The 25,080-nt window shown below is 51.7% G+C and overlaps 1 protein-coding gene across 3 annotated transcripts; it reads left to right on the top strand.

Moving 5' to 3' along the window:
* The first annotated feature begins 1,649 nt into the window (after positions 1-1,649).
* ADAM9 (ADAM metallopeptidase domain 9) lies at positions 1,650-24,773 on the top strand. Of its 3 annotated transcripts, XM_062015796.1 has the most exons (23): positions 1,650-1,804; positions 7,618-7,715; positions 8,372-8,436; positions 10,502-10,580; positions 12,373-12,449; positions 13,180-13,372; positions 14,111-14,176; positions 14,610-14,681; positions 15,336-15,505; positions 15,754-15,835; positions 16,230-16,363; positions 16,703-16,874; positions 16,980-17,072; positions 17,259-17,454; positions 17,822-17,927; positions 18,621-18,804; positions 19,407-19,487; positions 20,370-20,475; positions 21,051-21,183; positions 21,637-21,727; positions 22,254-22,381; positions 23,083-23,222; positions 23,458-23,545. In XM_062015796.1, exons 1-22 carry the CDS (start codon positions 1,711-1,713, stop codon positions 23,195-23,197), a joined length of 2,535 nt encoding a protein of 844 aa, XP_061871780.1. In that variant the 5' UTR covers positions 1,650-1,710; the 3' UTR covers positions 23,198-23,222; positions 23,458-23,545. The 3 variants fall into 3 exon arrangements, with proteins under 3 accessions (XP_061871780.1, XP_061871778.1, XP_061871779.1); XM_062015794.1 differs by lacking the exon at positions 23,083-23,222 and having other exon boundaries at positions 23,458-24,773; XM_062015795.1 differs by having other exon boundaries at positions 23,083-23,541.
* Positions 24,774-25,080: the final 307 nt, after the last annotated feature.

Genomic DNA, 25,080 nt, shown 5'->3' with positions numbered 1-25,080 from the left:
CCTTCCAAGTGGCTTTAGAAATATCTTAACTATGCCATAACATATGGACTGAGTGGCAGCAGATTTTGTTTGCAGCACTAAGGAAGGCAGAGGAAAGATTACACTGAGTGTGTGTTTTACTCGGGTGTTACACCATTCTGTGGGGGTAAATGAAAGTCCTGAGTTAGAGCCTGATGTTTCAGGCTTGACCACCTTAACTGCTGAGGGAAAAGATGTCATGTCCTAATGGGCTGGGGATGCTGTGTGAGGTGGTAGCAAGGAAATACCAACCAGGGCAGCAGCAGGTCACAGTCCAGAGGGAGCTGCACAGCCAAGTGCTTAGAGACAGGGGTGAGACTGTCTCTGCTCTCTTGAGCTCCCTGGAAGTAGTGTGAAAATAAATGAAACTCGGTGCCTTGAGAAAACAGGAAAAGGAAGTCAAGAGTTGTCTAAACCATCTCCCTTGCCCAGAGGAGGAACTTATCCTGCTTGAACAGGCAAGGAGCAGATTTTTTGTATCCTAACTGCCCCAAACAATTGGCACTGGGACATCCCCACCTTGCTTCATCTTGACCCTTTTCTGTTGTGCTCATAGAGCTGTAGAGATGTGCCTCTGGGTGCTTTCTGGATGAGAATTGGTGATTTGTTGAAGGGAACAGTGCACTCTGCTTTATAAAGGTAGAGAGAGGTTTGGAGACTATGATCCTCCCATCAACCTGCTACATCTGGACAAGCTGCTGCCTGCTTCCATCAGTTTTCTCCTACCTCATTTAATCCCCCCACCAGCATCTTGAGGTCGTTAGGTTGGAAGTGCCAAGCATGCTTTGGGACAGGTAGAGGGCAGTCGTTAGCTCCAGCTGGAAGCCAGGCAAAAAGTGTCATTTGAGAAGAATGCATTTGGGAAAGAGCCACTGCCAGGATGTGGAGGTGCCTGTGAGGCAGCAGTCACTGATGTGCTGTTCATGAGTGTGCTTCCTGAGCCTGCTGGACTGTTGCTGATGACATAGTGAAGTCCTGGCTGCATCCAAAATCCTCACTGTGCCTTATTTAGGGCAGATTATGGTGTTTTATGGATAAAACACCACGCACGTGGTGTGTGGGAGCCAGCAGGCTCGGGCTTGGAGGGAGAACGAGGCCCATCTGCCCCCGGTATTTAACCCCGCTGCAGGGTGCTTCTCCATCACCCGTGGGGTAACGTGAGCGATGTGTAGCCCGTTGTTTTTCCTCCTCTTGCCGTGGAGGGCGGTAGCGGGTGGCCGGTCAGAGCCGCGCAGCTGCTGCCCTGAGCCCGTGATGCTGCTTCATCCCGGAGCGGTGTCTCTCGCTCATCCGCAGCAGAGCGATAACCCCGAGGCGTGTTCCCGTGCCCTCCAAACTTATAAACGCGGCTGTTCGGAAGGAAAAGCCAGAACCGCCATGGTGTGTGTGTGCTCTAGACACCAGCCCTCGGCGTTTTCCTCGGGGATCGGTTATTTTCCCCCTCTAAAAAGCCCTCGGGGATGTTAACGCTGGGTTTGCCCCGGCGGGGCCGCTCTCCCGTGCTCCTGCCCCAGCCCGGTCCCGCGGGGCCGCTCGGGCCCTGCCCCGTGGATGGCCGCGGCCGCCCCTTGTCCGCGGTGCTGGCGGCGGGCGGAGCGGCTCCGCCCCGGGGCGGCGCGGCGCAGGCCCCGGCCCGGCTCCATAAGGCCGCGGGCCGCCGGCCGGACCCAGCGCCCCAGCCCGGGACGGGCGATGCGGACGCGGAACGCCATGGCCTGGGCCCGGCCGGTTCGCGCTTGCCTCTGCCTCCTGCTGCTGGCCGTGCCCGGCCAAGCGGGCCGCGCGGGTGAGTGCGCCGGGGCCGCGGCCTGGGCCGGCCCCTCTCCCCCTCCCTCCCTCCCTCCGGCCGCTCTGACAGGCGGCCTCCAGCCCCCCTCCCCTTCCGCGGCCGGGCCCTTCCCCGTCCCCTCGGCGAGACTCGGCCCCCTCCTCGTGGCTGCCGGGGCCCGGCCCGACCCTGGGGCCAGCGGAGGGGTGTCGGCAGCCCCTGTCCCCTCCTCGGGGCTGGCAGGTGGGATGGGAGACCCCTGCCCTTCCCCTTTGGCGGAGCGCTGGGGTCCCGCCCGCCCCCCGGTGCTCAGAGGGCTGCGTGCGGACAGGCCTGGCCGCCCGTGGGGGGTCGCAGGCGTCGGAAGGGCTGTGCCAGAGGAGGGTGACACAGCTCGGGCCCTGCCCAGCACCCTCTGTCAAAATGCTCCTCCTGAGCCTGGCACGGGATGAGTGATGCTGCCGAGGGCACAGCGGGGCCTTTGTCTTATCCCCAAACGCGGGGAGGCTGCTGCGGCCCCTTCACCTGACAGAGCTCAGAGGCAGCCAGGGGATGCTGTGTGTTGCTCTCCAGCTGCATGTGCCAGGCTCGCTGCTCTCCACATGCTCCTCCAGGCTCTTGCTAAGCAGGTGGCAAGCTGAGAACATAAAACACGGTGGGGTGGGGTGGGCAGCTTGTTTGCAGGTTCCCCCCAGAGATGTTGGTGTGAGCAGATCCTGGGAGCGACCGAGGAATGTCCCTGCCCAGAGGATGTTGTGTTTCTGTGTGCAGGTGACAGGACACCCACACCATTTCTGTGCAGGGCTCCATGTCTTTTCCCTTCTCTGTTTGGGTGTCTGTGGCCATGGTGGAGCTGGGGCTTGTGCTTCTACTCTGAGGAGGATGGAGGCTGTGCCTGGGGCAGGGGCTGGAGCACAGCACTGTGCTGTCACCAAGGGCAGCGAGCACACAGCGTGCTCCCCTCATGAGGTTTTAATGAGTGGAGGCTGTGGTGGCTTTAGGGGCTGTTGATGAATTGAAGCTCTTCTGTTTACAGGCTCTTATGGTGCTGATTCTGATCTTATGGATACAGGACAAGCAGAAATGCCTCTGTCATTGCTTTCCCCCTCCTGAAGGGATGCAAGCACTGTCTTAAACTTGTGTTTATTGTTAATGCATCGTTTCAGAGGCAGGGCTTCCTCTCTGAGCAATCTTTCCTAAAACTAGTGTTGATGTTTCACTCTGAGAAACAGCTCTTGTGCTGGGTATTTCTCCCTGAAGGATGCTGTGCTGTGGATGTCTCTCGTGCCTCCCACTTGGCGTGGTGTTACTGCTGGCTATGAGCTGTGTGCTGGGCTGGGAAAGGTGGCTGCTGGTAGAGGCAACACGGTGTGCTGGAAACTGCTGTGCCAGTGAAGGCTCACATGACACATATCCAGCATGTATTGGATGCTTGTTCTGGCCAGCCTTCTGAGGAGGAGGATTTTAGTTCCTACCTGTGAGAGGAAACACAGGCTGTGGTGTTAGGGATAGCGGATGGCAGTGTTTCTCTTTGCCTTCTGAAGTCTTTGTCCTGCCTAATAATGCCAAATCTGTGCTGAAAGTGAACAGACCTCCTATGTCTCAGCTCCAAGAGAGAAGGAGAAGGGAAGAAACAACTCACCTGCTTCAGTTTAGCCAGGAACTTGCAACCTCTGGGTTGGAATGCACGTGCTTTGGACACTCCCCAGTAAACAGGGATATGAGGCAGGATTTGGGGTATCACCGGAAGCTACTAATTAAACAGTCCTCAATTAGCATGATGTTAGTGCTGTGTTCCCTGGAGGGATCTGTGTAATGTAGCTGTTCCTCTATTTGTGTCCAGAGGAGGCCTCAACCCTTGGCTGTGTAAATCCAGAATGAAATGACGTTGCATCGCTGGGGGCAGGGACTGTGGCTGTGCTGCTGGGCCTCTGCAATCAGCATGTTCTTAGCCATACTCTGCTTCTCAAAAGGAGTTTTTGAAGTGTTTTGTGCTTTGAATTTCTGGGCAGATGCAGTGTTTGGTCAAGACAGTTCCATTGTTCAGCTCCTGAAATGCACAGCACTGCCTCAGCCGTCTTTCCAGAAACATGGGACAATCATTGAGCAGGGTAAAGAGGGGGTTTTGTGGCCATTTCCTCCATGGGAAGAGTAACAAGAGAGAAGAAATACCAGTGTAGCTGCTGTTGCTTCTTGCAGTGCTTTGCTTTCAGGAAAAGGAAGGTTGAAACATGACTGTGTAGCTTTTGCATCTCTTGATCCATCTCGTTTCTCAAGCTGAAATGAAGTTTATTTGCTCAACTGTGACAGAGTTTGCATTGTAGGGTTTCCTTTGGTGGCCAGACTTAAAGACAGAGAAGTGTTCCCACGAACCTCTGCTGTGTGAAGGGAGCTGATATCTGCACAGCTGGTGAGACGTGGAGGAAGCAAGTGGGCTTGTTGTCTGAGGAGCTGCTCCCCATGGACGAGGCTGTTGTGGGTGGAAGGGCAGAGATTCCAGGGCCGTCGACCCAGGAGGAAGGGTGTTCTGGTGATATCCATCATCTTGCACCAGAGGATAGTGTGGTTTTGCTGTTCCTTCTTGTTGAGAAGGTTCCAAAGCGGAGAGGATGTTGTGACAGCACCAGAGCACAGAAGCCATGGTGCAATGAGAGTTAGCTGTTGTGTCCCAGACAAATTATGGTGGCTTTAGGAAGGGCAGAAGGACCAGGAAGAGTCTAGACAGGAAACACTTGTGCCTTGGGTCAAGATTTCAGCAGGAGGGAGGTAAGAAGTTTCTAGGAAATACTGCTATAGAAGAGCTCAGTGTCCTCATCACATCCAACCCCTCTGGTAGAATACCAAGAGGAAATGGCTTTGACTGTCCTTGCTGGCATCAATGTTAAACAAATATTCCAGGTGCAAATAAATCAAGTAGATGAGTTTGCTCCCCTTGCTGTCATAGCTGCTCATCTTTTCCTACCCCTACAAAGACCCTGTGACACAAGGAGACCCGCTTGGTCTGCACATTTAGAGCAAAGGACACAGAGAAGCCATGAAGAGGGATGGGCAGATGTTCCTGGGTGCTTTGGAGATGGAGCCCTCTGTGAGGCACGAGAGGAACTGAAACTGCTGCTTTCCTGGGAAGTGTGCCTGCTCTCAGCAGCAGGTTTGGTAGCCTGGTGGTTTAAATCTCTCAATCTTTCTAAGCAGACATGGGAAATATTTACTTACTGCAAGTGACAGGGCTTTGTCTTTCCAGCGTGCAAAGGAGGAATGTTCCTCCAGCTGTCATCTGAGTGGGAAGGTCGGCTGTACCTAAAAATGCTTTTCCTGTTGTGTAACTATTTCAAGACACACACTGAAGAAGCTGTTGGTGGTTACATGTCATTCTGGAAGGGCATCTGTAAGCAGTTTGGATTTTCAAGCTCCTGCACGCCGTGGATGTGCACAAGGCTCCTGCTGTGGGGCTGAGGCGGGGAGGGGAAGATGATTCACGTCTTCCTAAGTGCCTCTGATGGCTGGTAATTAAAGGCAGTCAGTGATGAGACAACATAAATACACTGGATGCAATTGGGGTTTCTTTTCTCTGGGTGCTCAGAGAGCTGACAGTACTTTTTCAGGGGCAGCCTCTCGGAGTTGCACTCTTCCCAGAAATCCCTCCCAGCTTTGTGAGCTCCGTTTGATGATTCACTCCTTTGTCTTCTGCTTCCAAGCTGCTTTTGGGGAGGCATGCTGCTAAGGATTAGCTGTGCCCCGTTGTTTCTGTAGCCTGTGTCCTAAGAGGGTCTCCCAAACTGCCCAAGTGTCACATTCCCCACTAATCAAGGCACTCCTGGATGGGCAGTGTGGAAGTGACAAGTGCAGGGCAGCCACGTGCCGTAGCTGGGGCCTGGGCACCAGCCAAACGTGTGGTTAGAAATGCAGAGAAGTGATTTGCCTGACTCTGTACTTTTGGTGGTTCCTCTCAGGGAAGGAAGCAGCCCTTCCCTCCCCTGCTTTCAGGCCAAAGAGGTCTTGACACTGTACTTGCTGTAGCCTGTGAATGTAAGGGCTATTTTCAGGACGTTTCTCTCTGCTGTTTGAGTGCCTTTTCATTCCAACAGTCGCTGTAGTTAGTGAAGCTTCAGCTGCAGCACGTGGACTGTGTTACTGCTCCAGAAACAAGGTGGCTCTGCCTCTGCTTGTGTGACACATACTGTACCATGAATAGGTGCTGAACATGTGTGCTGTAACAGGAGAGAAGTTGAAAGCAATCCAAGTGCTTTTGTTTGCTCTGTGGGCATCTGTGGGGTGGAAAAAGTACAGAAGTGGACGTTCCTTTCACCTGGGCAGTCACTAACTGGGACCAAACACTGACCCGAGGTGCTGGTGGCACTGTAGAGGTTGTGTCAGCTCGTGCTGGGGATGGGAGGAGCAGGAGCTTGGCAGTGTTGGCTCTGGGAGGCTTTGGGGGAAACCCTTAGGCATTTAGAGCCTGCCCAGGGCCTCTTGCCTGGGTCCCAAAGCTGGGACAGGCCCCCTGCCGAGGCTTTGGGCACGTGCTGCCTTTGTGGGGCTCTTGCAGCTGCACTTGGAGTTGGCAGCGTGAGGTTTGTCCAAGTGGCTGCTTTTTCAATGAGTGCAGTGTTTTGGGTCCCACTCTGGGAGTTTTTAGAGGATCTCAGAACCTAAACACCCCCTCACCACCCTCTAGACGTGTCAGTTATTTCTGGAGACAAACGGGCAGGAGGAGAATAACCATTCCCTTCCCCCTACCTTTGGGTTGGGAGGTTGAGGCTCCTCTGATGAGCTCACCGATTCCATTGCCATGAGCTAGTGAAACTGCTGCTCTTAATCCTGCCTGCAACTCCAGGCAACCAGCCTCCTGCTTCCTAGGGGAGCAGCTCCTGAGCCAGGCTCAGGCAGACACCAGCCCTTGACGGGACAAGTACTTACATGTGCAATTTATTGTTGTTTACACAGTCATTACAGAGGGTTGTGGGCAAGAACTGACGTTGCCTTATAAAGGAAACTTGGACTGGAGGCTTTTGTTGGGTCCAGAGGATCTGTCTGATGCTGCATATGCAAATCATTTCTACAGTGATCTCCAAAAGCTGCTTTGTTGCATGCCTTTGTTTCACCTCATTGTTTTTCTGAGGCCCTTCAGAGCTCTCCAAGAGCATGATGAGTGTCCCTGGCCGTGTGTCGGAAGTCTGGCCGTGATGTGCAGGGCGAGGGCGTGAGGCCAGGCTGGCCTCGTGCTGCCAGGCCCCACAGGAGCTGCTGGAGCCCCTGGGAGCTGAGCTACAGAGGCTGCATGGTGGAGCTGCTGTAGTTCTGTCTTTCTTTCTGTCCTTGAGCAAGCTCCCTCTGTGCTGACCTGCTTTAAGTGCTCTGCTTACTGATGAAAGGTGGTGTACAAGGTAGACACTTGTAAGATGGCAACTGGAATGCAAAGCTTGCAATTGGAAACCTGGGACATTTGGTGTCTGCTCCTCAGGTGTTGCTTTCTCTGGCCTTTTGTGAGGCAATCCAAGCGTGCTCTGCTCTGAGGTGTGCACTGTGCTCTCATCAGGGCCTTTGGGGTTACAGCTCTCTAAATGTCTGTGCTGCTTTGGCAGCTTGGTGCCATATTAAAAGCAGAGCTTGCAAGTGTGCACTAAAGCTGTGGCAGAGGGATCTGCCCAGTGCAGTGCCACAGCCCCAAACTGGGCAGCCCAGTTCCAGGCTCTGTGAGCTGGAGACCTAAACTGGAATCCCAGGCTGGCTCCTTCCCGCTGAAGGGGCTTTCCCTGAAGTACCACTTTCTTCCACGTGCCACCTTCTGGTTGCTTTGTTGCTTTAGCCAGTGCTTCTGTTCTGCTTTCCAGGTTTCCAGCAGGTTTCTCTGTTGTCTTCCTATGAAGTTGTAATCCCACAGAGGTTGGGAAGAGAGCGGCGAGAGGCCTCCAACGTCTCCTCGGTACAGGTATGGGCACTCTTAAAAACACCTTCACTTCCATGGCCCGAGTGCCAGCCTCCCAAAACTGGCTGAAATTCTCACAAAGCACTTGCAGGCTCATCTAGCAGCAAACAAACATCCTTCCTTGCCAAAGTGCCACGGGAAGTATCTCCAGCTTGACGCTGGATGTTTGATCCGGGTGTAAAAACTGCCTGAAGGGAGTTTCAGAAGAGGTGGTGGAATCATTGTCCTGGGAGATGCTCAAACTCTGACCTGAGGAGGCCCTGCACAGCCTGGGTCAGCCCTGCCACAGCAGGGAAGCAGAGCAAATCCTGACAGCTCCTGGTTGCCCAGCCTGGGAGCAGAAGGAGTTACCTGCTCCCCTGGCCAGCACTGGGGCACCTGCACGGAGGGTGGTGGCAGAGGCAGCTCAGAGTTCTGCAACCCTCTAGCAGCTGCTGTAAATGTTGTTGGTATCAGCTGCATCTCCAGCGAATCCTCTTGTCTATTTCAGACACAGGGGTGCAGCCTGGTCCCGAGGAGAGTGGCAGTGTCTCCCTCAGTGCTACAGTTGTAGCAGTAATGGATCTTGCAGGGGCTGCTTTCTGCCACACTTTTGTTGCTTTAAGTAACGTTTTATTCCTTAACATGTGTAAAATACAACTTCTTTCTTTTCTACACAGGACAAGGTGTCATATGCCATCGAGATAGAGGGAAAAGAACACAGGATTCACCTAGAAAAGAACAAGTGAGTGATGAATTCCTTTGGATTATTAACTTCCAGCTGTTGTGTCCAAATAATGAGCTGGCAGGTAGCATGTGGGCTTCAGTTGTTTGAGGTTCCTTCTGAGAAGTGAAGTTACATGTGAAATCCAGGGAGGATGACAGCACAAGTGGATGGAGTCCCACAGTGCTGGCTGGCAGCCAGTGGTCCTGCTGGGCTCCTGCAGCCCCTGGTGATCCCCTGGCAGTGGAGGAAGCAGTGGTGTTCTCAGAGGGGATCTGGGGACTCCACAAAGTGACTGTCTCCATTCACATCTGAAAATAAACAAACTGAACTATATTCCAAGTAAATATTTTCCCTTTTTTCTGGGGTTTCATTGCTTCAGGAGGGTTTTTTCCTGTCTCAGTAGCACCAGGATGCTAATAAATGAGGAAACTGCCTTGATATCCAAGGCCTTCATACAGACTCACAGGCAATACAGATGTCTGTCTTGAGTTTAATTTTGAGAGGCCTTCTTGCAGCAGCAAGTTACCATTTGTCATGGCATTGCTTCTTCAAACTGCTCTCATCATGGCCAAAAGAGACAGGACTCCTTAAATATACAAGGCCCTGGGGATCTGCAGCTGCCACTTGCCAAGCCCCTGACCCTCAGAAACGTGGGAATTCAACTCTGCCACATGCAGGGGATTTACTGCCACGGGTCAGCAGCCTTAGTCGTGGGAGACTTTCTCAGTGAACTTCCTCCCCAGGCTGGGGAAGCAAAGTCAGATGCAGCAGGGGGAGAGCTGTGATTTATATACATATGTCGTGGTTTAGGCCCATCAGGGAACAAAGGCCACGATTAGCCTCGAGTACCGAAGAGGCTGAGGATTGCTCGAGGGCAGGGAGGGCTTAATTGCCGCTTAAGGTTCAGGACAAAACAGACCAGGCCACTCGGTTTTGGGGAAGAAAACAGAAAATAATTTAATGCAAAATCAACCAAAACATAACCAAAATGAAACAACCCAGAGTAATACATCAATGGAGAGTCCAACCAGCCTTTTTAAGAACACCTTCTTGCCACCCCTCCCCTCTTCCCGGGTTCAGAGCCCTGATCCCGGTGTTTTTACCTTGCCCCCCCCTGAACGGTTCGGGGGGGGCAGGCAGTGGGGGGTTCAGTCAGTCGGTTTCCGAGAGCTTCTGCCGTTTGTCCCTCCTCAGGACGGGTGAACTCCACACCAGTCCTCCCTGCAAGTCCGTGGGGTAACTCACAAGCATGGCAGACTTGCACGGGCTGCTCCGATGCCCACTTATTCCAAAGGCTGCAGCTCCTCTCTGCCTCTCGCGTGGGGCTGCTCTGCGGCGCGCAGGCTCTCCAACACGGCCTGGGCCATGGCCGTCTCCCCACACAGTCCCTCGCCCGTCCGGGCTCACCCACACGGAGCTGTTGGTGGCTCTCAGTCTTGCCACGAATCTCCATAGGTTTCAGGGGCACAGCTTGTATTCTCGCCACGGCTTGCAGAGGGGTCTCCGGTCTACTGCTTCTCGTTCCTTCCTCCTTCTCTGGCTGAAGGGTCCGCGTGGTGGCCTCCATCTTGTATCACTCTCCACCTCCCGACTCGCATTTCAAATTCCCGTCCCCTAAATAGTGATCGCAGAGGCGCCAGATTGGCCCAGCCGGGCCGGAGGTGGGTCTGAACCTAGGAGCCGGGGGAGGGTCTTCACTGCAACCCGCTCCCCCTGTTACCAAGCCAAAAGCTGCTCCTGGCTAAACCAGGACAACATAGAACACATTCATACATTTAATTCTGTAGGAATGCAAGCTTTGAGCACAGTTTAATGGGGCCTGATGCTTGTTTTCCTTCCCTGGGGTGGGTGATTTGGTCTCATTAATGGTTCTGCCATTCTGGTATCTGGGATTTTGCTGTGGAAATGCACCATTTCTTGTGTTAATTTCATTGGAGGTTTTTTGTCCCTTTTGAATATTTCCTCATTTAATGGCAGCTTAAAGCCTCTGTGACACTTTTGATCAGGAACAGCTTGCTGCCTTTTTGTATTGTCATAACTATTTCACTCAATTCTCTGTGTTCCTTCTCCCCTTTCCCTACAGAGATCTGCTGCCCAAAGATTTCACAGTTTATACCTATAACAAAGAGGGGAAGTTGCAATCTGAATATCCAGATGTCCAGGTAGGATTGCTTTGGTATTTTATATCCTCCCTGAAGGTGACTTGAACACTGAGCATCTGCAGGATAAAGGAGTGGGGTTATAAAATGATGGTTGTGTCTTTCACTGAGCCACCTTCTCATCCTGTCCCTGCACTCTGCTGGAAAGAAGCTTGATTTCTGGATGAGTATCCATCCTGGAGTCTGTAGAAGATCTGTATTTTCTCATGTGGAGGTGTTTGCTGTCTAAGTAAAAGCTGCTCTGAGGGACTGGAGCACTTGGAGCAGAACTGGGGTTGTCTAGTGAGTGAACAGATAGCTTTTACTTTTACATACAGTAATCTTCCAGATTGATCCACAAGTCAGAATGGTCAGTCAGCTGCTGGCCCCTCTTTTCAGTGTGCAAGGCTGGCTGTTAGTGACTGTAAGAATTTGGAGGGCACACAGGCTGTTAGTCCAGAAGCTTGGGAATTACACGAAGGGATGAGATCAGTCAGGAGGATGTGAGAAGGATGTGACCTGCCTAGCACTGGACTTGTTCCAACTAAAGAAGCAGTTGCAGCCTTCCCTTTTTCTCTTCTGCATGAGCAGGCTGCATGATAGTTTGCCTTTGAAAATGTGATTGCCTCAGGAGAGTGAGAGTTAAAAGCAGCTTGTACAATGTGAAAAGCATCAGAGTGTTTCTACTGGTTTCACTCTTCTTCCCTATCATCAGTGTTCCTTTGGAAAACAGAGCACCTGAGTCAATTGAGTATTTACTTCCTTGTTAAATGGGATTGACTGAGAGGAAAAAGGCTTTTTTTTCTGCAGCAGACCATGGAAGTCACAGTGGGCCTGAAGGATGAGCATGGGCCTGAAGGGTGAGCACGGTGCCTTCAGTGCTTTGTGCCTTTGTTACGGAAACAAGGGGCGCCACAAGCTGTGATCACATTCACAAATGCACTTGCTAGAGTAAATGCAGTGTGTTTGCCACACACCACCTCCTTGTCTAGTTTCCAAAATAGTTACATATACACACAAAGAAGACAAAAGAGGAGGATTGTGTCTGCTCAGGGCTGATGAGGGACGTACTGTGCAACCAGAAAGCTCTGGCAGTGCAGCACCTGTTGGTGAGAGCAGGAGCTGTTGGCTCTCCCCTCGCTGGGGAGAGGTTATGTACAAGACAAACATTCTGCTGCACTGTTTTCTAGAAGACCAAATGGTGCTTTGGCCCAAATCTGTAGGGAGGGGCTGGCCTCGAAATATTTGAGGCAGGGTGGAGGACTGAACTTAAGAGCAGGATGGCTCACGGTCAAGTTAAGAAATCCAGTTGCTAGACAGTGCTGCTGAGCCCTGCTTGCCTGGTGTCTGTAACGTGTTGGCAGCACCACCTCTGAGCCTGGCTTCAGGTACAATGACTGAGTGGGATTTTAGGAGGAAATCTGTAATGAACTGCTGGCCCCAGGTGTGAAAATCATGGGCTTTACAGGAGAGGGACATGAGGGTCCAGCTGGATTAGCTCCATGTGTGTAAGTCCTTGTGGCACTAAGGCAGGGGAGGACAGTTTTAGATGTTAGGTGAAGCTGCTTTAACAAGGGGTTGGACTAAATGATCTCTGGAGGTGCCTTCCAAGCCCTGCCATGCTGGGGCTGTGTGCACTGTGTGCAGTGCTGTTCTGCTGTGGCAGAGCTGTTACAGGCTGCAGATGAAAGGCATGTAGGAAATTGAACGTAAAGCATCTTATATCCTCAAATCCCAACTACTGCTGGTCAGTGGCAGATGTAGCCCTTATGTCACCAGAGAATCTGTGTTAACACACCCTTGTTTTCCTGTGCAGGATCACTGCCACTATCAGGGGTACGTGGAGGGGACCCTGGATTCTGTGGTGGCCGTCAGCACTTGCTCGGGGCTCAGGTAGCACAACACTCTTCTGTGTCCCTGTTGTCACGTGAGTCTCACAGCTCACTGAACCTGAAACCAGACCTTTGCTCTGTTTTTAACTACTGTTCAGCCTGGCAGGGATTCCTTGTCTGGGGCCAAGCTGTGATAGCCTGTGCCTTTGTGCAGTCTGTCACTGGTATCTTTTATCCACCTAGTTAACAGGTATTTGCAATGCCATTCATTAAGTTGATTAATGCAGCTTGCAGTAAGTTGCTCTTTGACATTGTGGCTTATTTCCTGATGTGCAGAGATGCTCCCTGCAAAGAACTGACAGTGCAAGGATGGAATGTTGAACAGCAGTCTGCAGATCATACACCATTGGCCCTAAAGCTTGGGCACTTGAGCATTCATTGTATTTCTCTTCTCCTTTGGTCTGATTTCCAAATGCTTTGGGACTTATTGGGTTGTTTTTGCAGTGCCATGACAGACGCCAGAGTGGCAACAGTGTGTTTGAACTGAAGCACTTCTGCTTGAAGCTTGTGATTTAATTTCTGGGGCATTGCAGACTCTTCCACGAGGGTCTAATTTACTGCATTTGGGAAGGCCCTATCCCATGACAGGCTGGTTCAGGCTTGAAATGAAGCATGCTGTTTTAGCTGAGATATAGACATGCCTTTAGTTGTCAAAGAATAACTGTTCCTTTGTCTGAGTAACTGTTCTCTGTGGTTGATGTGAGAATTTCTCCTGTGCTGCTGTGTTTTAGGGGTTTGGTGACAATAGGGAACATCACCTATGGGATTGAGCCCATGGATTCCTCTCCTGGCTCTAAACACATTTTATATCGATTGGATAATGTGAAGAAAGAGCCCACAATGTGTGGAGTAACCACTGGAGCAGACCATGAGGGGGAAGATGGAGAGGAAAGTCACCATCCCAGCATGACTCAGCTGCTGCGAGTAAGTGCTGCTCTGCTTTCTCCAGTCTCCTGTAAAGGGTTTTGTGAGTGTTGGGCTAAGAATATGAAAGCAGCTTATCAGATTTCCTGGGGCTCAACACATACCTAAAGGTTTCTGATTCTGAGAGCTTTCTGCACTGCTCAAAAGCTCAGTTGCTTCAACAAAGCAGGTGCAGTTTCCTTCTGCTGCTGCACACGGCAGTGAGCCCAGTGTTGGAGCCCAGTCAGATTATTCACAGGCAGAGCTTCTTGGGGCTTTTGAGGGCAGGAACACTACCCTCACTGGAGAGGCTCATTAGCTAAGCATTGCATCAGGAGCCAGGAGAATCTTGTGGAGCTTATTCCACTCTCCTCACCATCAGAGTAACAGTTTGGTGTGAAGGTCCCATTTGTTTCGGGGTTTGCTCTAGAGGAACATGATTGCAGTAAAAGCAGGGCTGTTGGTGTTTGCTGCTGGTGTCTTCTCTGCTCCTTTATAGAAGTGCATGCTGCCTTCCAAAGAAACCCATGAGAAAAGTAAAAGAGGTCCCTTGCTTTTGAAAGCTTTGTGCAGCTCAATATCAGTGTAGGACACTTAGTTGTCATTGCATTGGATTACACTCCTTGGGTTTGGCTTATTTCCCTCTTGGCACGAGGTGCTTGGGGTGTGTCTGTCACACCACTGTGACAATGTCATGACTTTCTGTTCTCTTTACAGCTGAATGGAATTGAAGTTGTCTATAACTTTTGTTTTCTGCAGAGAAAGAGAGCAGTCCTCCATCAGACAAGATACGTGGAGCTGTTCATCGTTGTGGATAAAGAAAAGGTAGGGGCTGTGTGTGGCTTTCCCTTCCTCCTCCCCAGAGATGGCTTGGAAAGCCCTTTAGTCTTCATCACTCCCAGATGGATTGTTGATAGACACTTAAACCAAGATTATTATTCAAACCTGAGACTGAGTGAACATGTTCTATGCAGAACTCTGCAGGAGAAGAGTAAACTGTCAGGCATGGAGAGTTTCTGTCAGCAGGGGATCTGCTAACACAAGGAAAATGTGGCAAAAAATGCCTTTGCTCTTTTCTCTGGAGTATTGATCTGTTGAGCAGTAGCAGTGAAGATGCTGCTGACTTGATCAGCATCCTCTTGGCAGGAGGTCTGGAGCCAGGCAGAAATGTTTGTCATGTTACCAGCATTCAAGTGTTTCATTCCTTTTTCAAACTCTTTATCTCTTCCCTTAATGATTACATTTCTGTGTCTTGCAGTTTGAAGATTTTGGGAAGAGTGAAACAGAAGTAAGAGAACACATGGTGCAACTGGCAAACTTCCTTGACAGTGTAAGTTGAAGCTGTGCTGAGTGTCAGTGGGGGTGATGCTGTGTGCAGCAGCTCTGGTTGCTTGTGTGAGCTCCCACCTTAGAGTCTGTTCTGCTGCCACTTCAGTGAGAGTGAAAGTAAGTTTGTTATCAAGCTAGGAGCTAACCCTGATCCTCAGCCATCGTGTTGATGACTGGTGGAACTCAGAGAGGTGCCTGAGCATTGTGCTGAGGGAGTGACAGAGGAGCAGGAGCTGCAAAGGGATGGCAGGATTTGACAGTGGGCTTTGGTGAGTCTGTGAAAGGTTTTCCACCTCTAAATTCATCTGCAGGCATTGTACTTGAGACTCAGTTTAGGGAACTCCTCCAACCTGCTCTACACAGAGTGAGAGACAGGACAGAATGGTGCAGTTGCTGCAGCTCATCAGCCAGATGATGCCATTCGTCAGGATTGAGACTCTTTATCTCCCTTTTGGCTTTTCTCATTGGTCCTGTAGCCAATAGAAGTCTGAATCAGAGGGAAAATGCATTCTGGTGATCTGAATTGTCTACTTTAACCCCCTTCTGAACCCAAACAGAAGCAGCAGATCCTTGCAGTAAGATACAGAACACCAGAGCACTTGTTGTCATCTGAAGGTCTTCAGAAGCGTTTCTCCTTGGTTTTTCCCCTCCCCAGATGTACATCATGTTGAACATCCGTGTTGTGCTGGTTGGACTCGAGATCTGGAAGTATGAAAACATCATCAGCACGGATGGAGGGGCTGGGGATGTGCTGGCAAACTTTGTGCAGTGGAGAGAGAAGAACCTGGTTCTGCGCCGCAGACACGACAGTGCCCAGTTTGTCCTGTGAGTTGCAGCTCCCTCCCTTGGGCTCTTCAGGAGCTTCTCTCATTCCTGGCTGCTGAGCTGGGCCACTCACATCCACAATCAACAGCAGGGCTTTGTTAGTGATGGGAAACTGCAAAAGCAGTATCTTGTGCCCTGCAGGCAGAGGGGATGCACTGAGAAGCTGTGTGGATGGGCTGTGCTGCTGGCAGTGTCCTGTGCCTGCACACTGAGGTGACAGCCTTCCCTTTTTCTCCCCATGACTGTAGGAAGAAGGGGTTTGGTGGCACGGCTGGGATGGCCTACGTTGGGACAGTGTGCTCCAAGAGCCACGCTGGAGGCATTAATGTGGTGAGATATCTGTAGTGATACTGTGAATGTGATCAAGAGCAGAGTTTGGCACTCCAGAGGTCTTCATGGAAGTGCAGCTGAAGGGGCTTAGTGGGGCCTTTTATATGGCCCCCAGCTGTTTCTGGATCACAACTTCCCTGTAGTTTTCTGCATCCTCTGCTCAGCTTCCCCTCCCCTCAGTGTGCAGCACTCAAGAGCAGAGGTTGGTAGGTAGCACCCCACATACATTTACCCAAGGGCTCATTGCTAAGCAGGTGACATGCACTTGGGTGGGAAGCAGGCACAGTTGGTCTGGGAATCGTGTTCATGAAGTGCCTTTGTGTCCCAGGAGCAAACACTGACTTGCTCAACATCAGCCATCTAACTAATTTCCTTCTCCTTTGCTCCTGTGAAGTTTGGAAGAATCAGTATACAGATGTTTGCATCCATTATGGCTCATGAGCTGGGACATAACCTGGGGATGAACCACGATGATGAACGTGTCTGTCACTGTGGAGCAAGCAGTTGTATTATGAGCTCTGGAGCATCGTAAGTAACCCTCAGAGTCAATCCTTTGGGGAGTGATCAGCATTGATAAGGGCTCCCCTCAGCCTTCTCTTCCCCAGGCTGAACAGCCCCAGGTCTCACAGCCTTTCCTCCTCACACACGTTCCAGCATCGTGGTAGGCCAAAGGCAAAATGTTTCCTGAGGGTCAAACCCTCCTGACTCTTGCACTTGGCTGTGACAGGTTGCTTTCACCTTGAAAGTACTCTCAGAAGTCATGTCACACTTGCAGGTCATGGGGAAATGTTACCCTCACCCTGCAAACTGAGGGAATGCTCCTGGGTTGGCTTAGTGCAAAGACAAGCTCATGTTCCTCCCTTGCAGAGGATCGAGGAACTTCAGCAGCTGCAGTGCAGAAGACTTTGAGAAGCTCACCCTCAACAAAGGTGGGAGCTGCCTGCTCAACGTTCCCAAGCCTGATGAAACCTACAGCGTCCCCTACTGTGGGAACAAGCTGGTAGATGCTGGGGAGGAATGTGACTGTGGGTCACCAAAGGTTAGTGGCTTGTGGGGTTTTACTAATGCTGCCAGCTGCTGGAGAGGGGACTGTGTGAGGGGGGTACCGTGACTGCTTGGCACTGACAGCACTTCCCTCTTGCAGGAGTGTGAAAGTGATCCTTGCTGTGAGCCAGGGACTTGCAGGCTGCAGTCTGGGGCTGAATGTGCTTATGGTGACTGCTGTAAAAACTGCCAGGTGAGAGACTCAGGTGTCCCTTGGAAGCATTCTGCAGTGGCTGGGGAAGGAGAGTGTTGGCAAGGGCACGGGGCACCCCCACTGCAGGTGGTCAGGCACAGGGCACCCCCAGCTTCAGATCAACATTGAGCTGTGCTCTAAGCTTTCTATTTTCAGACACATTTTCCCTCTCCCTTCTCTCTTTAGCTCCTTCCTGGGGGAACTGAGTGTCGGGCGAGAAACGACGAGTGTGACCTCCCGGAGTATTGCAACGGCACGTCGCAGTTCTGCCAGCCCGACGCCACGGTGCAGAACGGCCACCCCTGCCACAACCAGCAGGCCTACTGCTACAACGGGGTCTGCCAGTACTATGATGCCCAGTGTCAGGATATCTTTGGCTCAAGTAAGGAAAAGCAGTGTTACAGCTTCCCTAGCTGCAGCTGAAAGGATACACCAGGTTTATAGTCACAGCTTCACTCTGGTGGACTTTTTTACCAAGTGGTCATTTTCATGCACTGACAGCCCCGTGACATTGGGTGTCCAGTGCATAAAGCCATAAGGAAGGAATATCAAATGGTGTAACTCAGTCAGTGTTCAGTGGCTATTTTTCACCCTCTCTCTGAACTTTGATGTTTTGATTGAGTTCTTAAGCTCTCTGCTGCAGGAGAAATACTGAGTACAGGAGGATCATTGCTCTGGTGATGAGCTGAGATGTTTCTGTCCCTATCTAACTTGGTTTCCTCTGTCTGGGGATGGACTGTTGTTTGCAGAAGCCAAAGCAGCCCCCAACATTTGTTTTGCTGAAGTGAACTCCAAGGGTGACAGATTTGGCAACTGTGGTTTCCATGGCCATGACTACAAGAAGTGTTCCAGCTGGTGAGTTGAGCCCAGTGCATCAACGTTCCTCAGTGTATCACTGAGAATCCTTTTGGGGATGCTGCAGTACTAGTTTGGGGTGTTCAGCAGGTGCTCTGGGGGCACACACAGGATCCCATAAGCTAACCTGTTGACATGCATCATTCTGAAACCACACAGAAAAGAGATGTGTGTGATCCTCAGTTCTGAAGCTGTTCTTGGTACTTAAAGCCTGCACTCTTTAGCAGTTTTAAGTGTTGTTGGCTTTTGGCTTGGGTTGTCTGGCTTTAACTCTTGCACATAACAGTTGAAATGACTTTGAATCTTCAGGCAATTATTCTGTAGCTGTGTTGGAAGCTTTTGTGCCACAGTCCCCCCTGTGCAGTGTCCCATGGCCTCAGGGATCTGTGTGCCAGGCAGATCTCCCATCCTTGGTTGTCCTTACCCTAAGGTGTTCACACAGAGAAAAACAAGTAGCAACTCATCATATTTCCTCTAATATAAAGTTCCCACCAGCTTACAGAAAGGAGGGGTGAATCCACACTCTTGCAGCACTGAAATGAGACCCAGCTCAGTTTTGTTTGCTGGGTTGCCTCAGCTTTATTTTCCAGTGGTGCCTCCCAGTAGAAAGAAGAGATCCTATCAAATGTGTGCTAGTCTCTTCCTCAGAAGAGTTTCAAGTGTCACTACAGCATTCATCTGTTGGTGTTGTAGGAATGCCATGTGTGGGAAGCTGCAGTGTGAGAATGTGAAAGCTCTGCCAGTGTTTGGAATTAAGCCTGCTATTATCCAGACTCCCATTGGAGGCACCACGTGCTGGGGTGTAGATTTCCAGCTGGGCTCCGACGTCCCAGACCCAGGAATGGTGAATGAAGGCACCAAATGTGATACTGGGAAGGTAATTCAACAATTAAAAGGTGATTTCTGGGAGGTTCATGTGAGGAAAATGTCCAGCTGCATTGTTTTGTGAATGTTGATTGGGGTTGGATTTGTTTGGTGCCTGCAGTTAATGTAGATCTCAGGGAGATTGGTTCCCCACACTGCAGGGCACACACACACACACAAATGTAACGAGCTTTTCATTGCTAGAGCAAGCCAAAGAAGTTGTTTGAGAGCCAGAATCTTTGCTGTGGCAGTGAGCAGGAAGAGCCAGGGACACAAATGCCTCTAAGACAACTTTCAATTAAGATCCAGCTAAACTGCAAAGCCTGGGAGCAGAGGAATGTGCATTCCCTGGCTCCTTACTTTGCACAGTTTAATTGCCATTCCCTTTACATTCAGCCTAGAGACAAAAGGCTTCCAATGACAGCTCAGACCCCATCCAGAGAAGCCTTTGTGTAGAACAGACAAATTGGGGCTTATCACACGAGAGTCCAGGCTTGCTTTGTGGTCAGTGAGCACAGAGTAGCTGCAGAGCCCTGTGCTGTTGGAGAGGGGGGAAGGGCTAGGTCAGTAATGTCATCTTGCTGCTTCATCATGTGCATCTCTCCATTCCCCTAGATCTGCAGACACTTCCAGTGTGTGAGTGCCTCTGTCCTCAACTACGACTGTGACGTGGAGAGGAAATGCCACGGACACGGGGTGAGTAGAGCAAGAGCTTCTGCTGCCCCTGAGAGTCCCCTTCCACTAACAGGTTTGTGACCACTGCCAGTATCAGTATCTCAATGTGAGATCCTCTGCCATCTGTCACCAGAACACTGGGTGTTTAGAGGCATGTACATGGGTTTGTTTCACTGAAGTCCCAGTTTGAACCAGGCACACTGGAACTGCTTCACCAACGGTGTCAGTGCACCGAGGGGCTGTTTGTTGCACCTGGGGAGTCTTTTGCCCTTCTCTGTTTAAGGCTGTAACTAGGGTGGAATAAAGTGATCCTGATGTCCAGTACAGTGAAAACATTCTGTAGGCTTCTTAAGGGTGAATTTTGCCATGAAAAGCTGCTTTTTTGGTCCTGTTAATGAGAAAAAGGCCTTTAACAGCCATCAGATCAAAGTTCTGTGAGTTGAACAGGTTTTCAAATGGTGGATGGTGACTTAATTTCTCTGGTTTGTTGGTCAAACCCTCTGTAAAATGTGTCTGGGCAAGAGAGCCTATAACAGCATCAAAGCCATCTCTGACACAAGCTCTTCAGCTGATGTTCTTTTGCCAGGCAAGAATTCCTAACTCCAGTGTTACTCATGTAATCTGAAACTCTGCATCTCAACCAAAACAAGGGCCCAGAGCTGCTGGGACAGCAGCTGATCTTTGGAAGCTCATCCTGAACAGCACTGTGCTCAGTCATGTGAGATCCTGAGAGGCCTGGCCAAGAACTGTGTAGAATTGAGGTGGGACTTCGTGGCTAAAGTCCTCCAGGCTGAGTGACGTGGAAGGCACAGAGCAGGGGGTAGTGCACTGCACACTGCTTTCAGATGTGTGGGAACTGGAGTTATGAAGTCTGACTGTGGTGTTTGGGCTGTTTAAATACAGGTGTGCAATAACAACAGGAACTGTCACTGTAAAGAAGGCTGGGCCCCTCCTTACTGTGACACGAAGGGCTACGGGGGAAGCGTGGACAGTGGCCCCCCTTACAATGGCAAGTAGTGCTAAAGCAGCACCAGGGCTGGGGGCTGGTCCTGCTGAGGGTGGTGCTGGGCTGGGTGCTGTGAAAACAGCTCAGTGGTGGTGCCTGGAAGTGCTGGTGGTTGGTTCTTCAGCTTTTGCTTGCAAATGATTCTGGAGAAGCCTGTTGGAGCATGGACAGACAGGGGGACCAAAGGAAAAGGCCCATAAAAAATGTAACAGTCATTAAGAACCTGAGTCCTGTCTGTGCAGCAAACAGGGGCAGGAGAAAGGGAAGATTTAGGATCAGAGCAAAGGGCAGAAGCTCTGTTTTCCTCTCAGTTGAGCTCATAAGATCCTCAGGAGGAAAAATGAGGCATGGAGCCAGTGAATCAATAGGCTGGTGCAGGCTGGGGTCTCGTGGCTTGCACAGTTCTGCCCTCTGAGGAGATAATCAGCAGACCAGATATTTGGGCATTTATCTTGCAGCCTTGCAGGATTCTGTGGGGTTGCTTCTGTGAAATCTGGGATGTAGTTGCAGGAACAATCCTACCAAGTGGTGCTGACGCTGTCTCCTCTTTTCCTTCTCCCTCCTGCTGTCCCTGGCAGACACCTCACTCAGAGATGGGCTGCTGGTGTTTTTTTTCCTGGTCCTCCCACTCCTTGTGGCTGCTGCTCTGGCATTTGCAAAAAGAGACAGGCTGAAGAGAGGCTGTAGGAGATGGATGTCACGCTGCCACTCGTAAGTACAGTGTCCTCTTCACCCTCTCCCTGCCCTTTGAGGCAGTCCACAGGCAACTGTTTGCCCAGGACAGATCTGAGTCCCAGGATGGCAGGGAAAGGCCCCTGCATCAGGTGATGCCTGAGCAGTGACAGAACAGCCAAATCCATCCCAGACTGAGGGAGGAGAGCACTTTGTTTCTGCCATTGTGCCCAATGTGGTGCATTGGCACCGGGGTTTGGGCCATGTCTTTGGTGTCAAGTGGCAAAATGAAGCTGTCACCATCCTAAACAGGAAAAGCTTCATGTGGCAAACAGCATCCTCCTGGTAGCTGCTGTGTGCTGAGTATAAATCACCTGGCAGTGCTGGGCTCAGAGCCTGCGTGGCCCTGTGGCAAGGGCAGAGCCACACAGCCGGGCTGAGGGCTGTGAGTAACGTCACCCTGTGCTCAGTCTGTGTTCATTTGGATTCCAGGTCACGTCAGCCACCACCTCCCAGAGCTGAGGCTGAGCCAAGGGCCTACCCCCACAGAGGCTTCTCCCACGGCATGCCTTGTGCCCCAAGGGTAGGAATGATCCCCTCTGCGTTACCTCGTTTGCTGGCTTTTGCTCTCAACCAACAGACAAAGGCACTTTGGGATGGTTTTCACCTGGATAAAAGCTTCCAAGTTACTTTATTTTTCTCTTCTCTGCAAACTGGGCTTTTCTGCTGCCAAAGAGGAGAATCATTTCCTGGGGTGGGTGAGGAAACTCCTCAGTTTCCCACCGTTGGAGCTTTTTTGCCCTTTCCCTTACCCTGGAGGCCGCGGCTCCACCTGAGGGGAGGAGTGATCCTCGCTGGCTGCCTGGCCCCTGCTCCTCTGCAGCCCAGCACCCTCAGAGCAAATCAAACACTTGTCCCCATCGACTTTGCTGGGTTTTTCCCCCCAAACACAGCACTTTTCCTCCTGCTGGTGCTTCTTTGTGCTGAGTTTCTCAGGAGGAAGGTGCCTGTCTCAGATCTCCAGGTCTCTGCAAGCAGTCTCTGACCAAACCACCCTTTGACTTCCCTGAGTGCAAGCTGTGCAGGTTCTCATTGTGTTCTCTTTGCAGCATATGGAACCAAATACCTTTCCTGTTCCATCTTACCCAGTTCACCAGCATCCTCAGCAGCCCTACCACCCCTCCTACTACCCAGCCCCGCAGTACCAGGCGCCGCAGCCGCAGAAGCTGCCCACAAGGTTGGTGCAATTGTTGCATGTGTCAGGGACTGTCCTTGCCTTCATGTCTGTAGCATTCAGGGTGTTCCATCACACATTGCATGCAAGCAGGGCTGACTTCCCATTGAGAGAGGCCTCTGCCTTCATTTCCCACCGTGGAACTCGAGTGCCGTTACCCACAGCGTCCGTCTGACGCGCTGCCACGGCTGCGTTTGCTGAACCACTTTCTGGGGGGAGGGTTTCCCTGAGCTCTGCATGCAGGTGTGGGAAATACCCCTCAAAAACCAAGCTGTTGGAAAGGACACTGCTCAGAAAGCTGTCACTGCTGCTTCATGAGCTTTACCTGCTGGGAGCAGGATCCTTGCTCATCCGCTTGGAACCGACCTTTCCCTCGGCCTTTCCTTTGGCCTGTTCATTGTGATTCGGAGCTGTGGTGCCATCAAAGTGTGTCCAGGGGCTGCGAGGCCTGGGGAGGGCTGCTGGGAAATGGTTTGTGTTGCTGGGGAAGCTCCTGGGCTCCGTGAAACTGCTCTGGGAGGGCTGGTTCCCTGAGGCTTTGGGGCGGCGGGAGGCAGAGTCTGACCACGGTGTGTTGGGCCATCGGGGAGGGGCTGAGCCTGGGCAGCCTGTGCAGTGGCCACAGGGCTGGTGGCAGGGCAGAGGCAGAGGGAGAGGGCTGTGTGTGCCTGGTGTGACAACGTGGCTTGTGTGTCCCCTCGCAGGCCGCCGCCTCCGCAGCAGAAGGGCGCAGCTCAGGGCGCTGCTCCAGCCCCGCTCGGGCCTTTACCTCAGGGACAGTATTTCCCTTCTCGACCAGCGCCTTTGCCTCCCAAATAGCTTTTGGCTTCTTTGAGGCCTTCAGGTGAGCTGATGTGTTCACTGAGAGCTGAAATTGCAGTTCCCCTCTTGCATGGAGTGGCCCGTGGCCATGCAGGAACACCTTCCCTCCTCCCTCCCTCCTTCCCTCTGGGCCGAGGCAAACGGCGTCCTGAGACGAGGAATGTAAAACCTCAAACTGAAATACCTCTGCCAAAGCTACAGGAGCTGCAAACATCCCACCTGCCCCTTAGAGCTGTCTGAGTTTTGTGGCTTTGTAGGACCCCAGCTGGGACTGGAGCTGCCTGCTCCAAGAACCCTTCCAGTACAGCAAGTGGGAGCTGCTGTTGGTATCCCCGTGAAGAAGGAGATGCTTTGGTGTGTTGGCATCTTTCTAAAGGTGAAGAACTGGAGCAACCCCCACAGTGTTCTCCCAAACAAGGAAATCTGGCCAGTTACACTCCCTTTGCGTGGAGGAATGAACCATTCCCGGGTGAATGGCACAAGGGAAGTGAGGAGTGGGCTTATTCAGAGGGAGACAAACCCCTTGTGAACATGTTACTGCATGTGTGTGTGTTTCTTGATGTGTAACAATACCTTTACCTTCTCCCTTCCATGCTGACTGACCCTGAGCTGTGCTCCCTGAGCACTGGGGCTAATGGTTTTAAGTCATTGTGAGTTGCTAAATGAGAATCTCTACTAATTCCCACTAACAGCCAGCAATGGGCAGGGGAAAGAAAGGTACAAAAAGGATGTGGCCACAGGCTGGGTTGAAAAAAATGAGGCTCTCTTAGGTTTTAATGTGAGGCTGGAGACCAGGAGCAATCCCTGCAGGGCACTAAGCAGCCAAACAGCTCCTGAGCTGCTCAGAGCACTGGGAACAGGAGTGTGTTGGCTCAGGCAGCCTCTCCACCTCCCCTCCACCCTTCCTGCTGTCAGTCAGGATGCTCCCAGCTCCCTCAGCCTGCCTGGCTCAACTAGAGCTGGAAACTCTTGGCTGGAAAGGAGCTTTTTAGCGTTTTGGGGTGATGGTTTGGAGGTGTGTTGCACACCCAGGGCAGGGCTGTGTGCTGTGGGTGGAGGCTGAGTGCTGGTGGTCACAAATAGGAGCCAATTTGCTGAAAGCAAGGACTTGAGCAGTGCTTGGCTTTTCCACTTTGTGCTGGCCACTGAGTGCAAACTCAACCTGTAAACCCCCCCCTTAATTTTGCCAACCCCCCACTTCTGTGTATATGCATCTACAGATATATAGAGTGTTGGCCTCTGCAGTAATAAAATACTTGAACTTCTGTGGTTTCCCATAACCTTAGACTAAGCTTTATAACACTATTAGAATAGGTAAAACATCACCTAAATGCCACCAGACAGGGCTTTGGGGGGAATCTCCCAAGTTTAACCCCTTCCTCTTTGTATTCTCCTGGGTCTGGGCTGTCTGTCAGCATTGGGGAGGGGAGAGGGGGGTGTCCTGGGGACCTCCTCAGCCCCAGGCTGCCATCACCCACGAGAGAGGGATGTGCTGACTCCTACCGGTGTGTGTGAAACTAAAACTGTGCTGCAAATGGTGCCTTTTCATAGTTAAAATGAGGGGGTTTTCTACTTGGGGGGGGGGGGGGGGGGGGGAGGAAACCGCTCCCGTTTTACACGTGTGGGATGTCGCAGATGACTACTGAGCTGCTTTTGTACCGCGTTCTCTGTTCCCCCCGACCCTCATCCCCATCCCCGAGGCTCGGGAGGAGGCGGCTGGGTGAAGAAATCGTGTCCCGGGGGGGTGAGACCGGCCCTGGCCCCGCGTCTCGCTGCGGTACCGCGCCGGGCCCCGACGAAAGGGCTGTTCCCCCCCCTCCCCCCTTTGTAAGAACACAAACCAAGCAATAAAGATGCCGTTTTTTTGTACAAGGACCGTT

The sequence above is a fragment of the Colius striatus genome, chromosome 27 (assembly GCF_028858725.1).
Source record: "Colius striatus isolate bColStr4 chromosome 27, bColStr4.1.hap1, whole genome shotgun sequence".
In the NCBI taxonomy this organism is placed as follows: domain Eukaryota; kingdom Metazoa; phylum Chordata; class Aves; order Coliiformes; family Coliidae; genus Colius; species Colius striatus.
This window is presented reverse-complemented; position numbering and strand designations above follow the sequence as displayed.

What these genes read in the sequence shown, in the direction of transcription:
- ADAM9 (XM_062015794.1), top strand. Translation starts at nt 1,711, where the DNA reads ATGCGGACGCGGAACGCCATGGCCTGGGCCCGGCCGGTTCGCGCTTGC. An exon ending in CTGAATATCCAGATGTCCAG is followed by an intron (nt 10,581 to 12,372) that starts GTAGGATTGCTT and finishes TTTCCTGTGCAG; the next exon opens with GATCACTGCCACTATCAGGG. An exon ending in CCAAATGTGATACTGGGAAG is followed by an intron (nt 18,805 to 19,406) that starts GTAATTCAACAA and finishes CCATTCCCCTAG; the next exon opens with ATCTGCAGACACTTCCAGTG.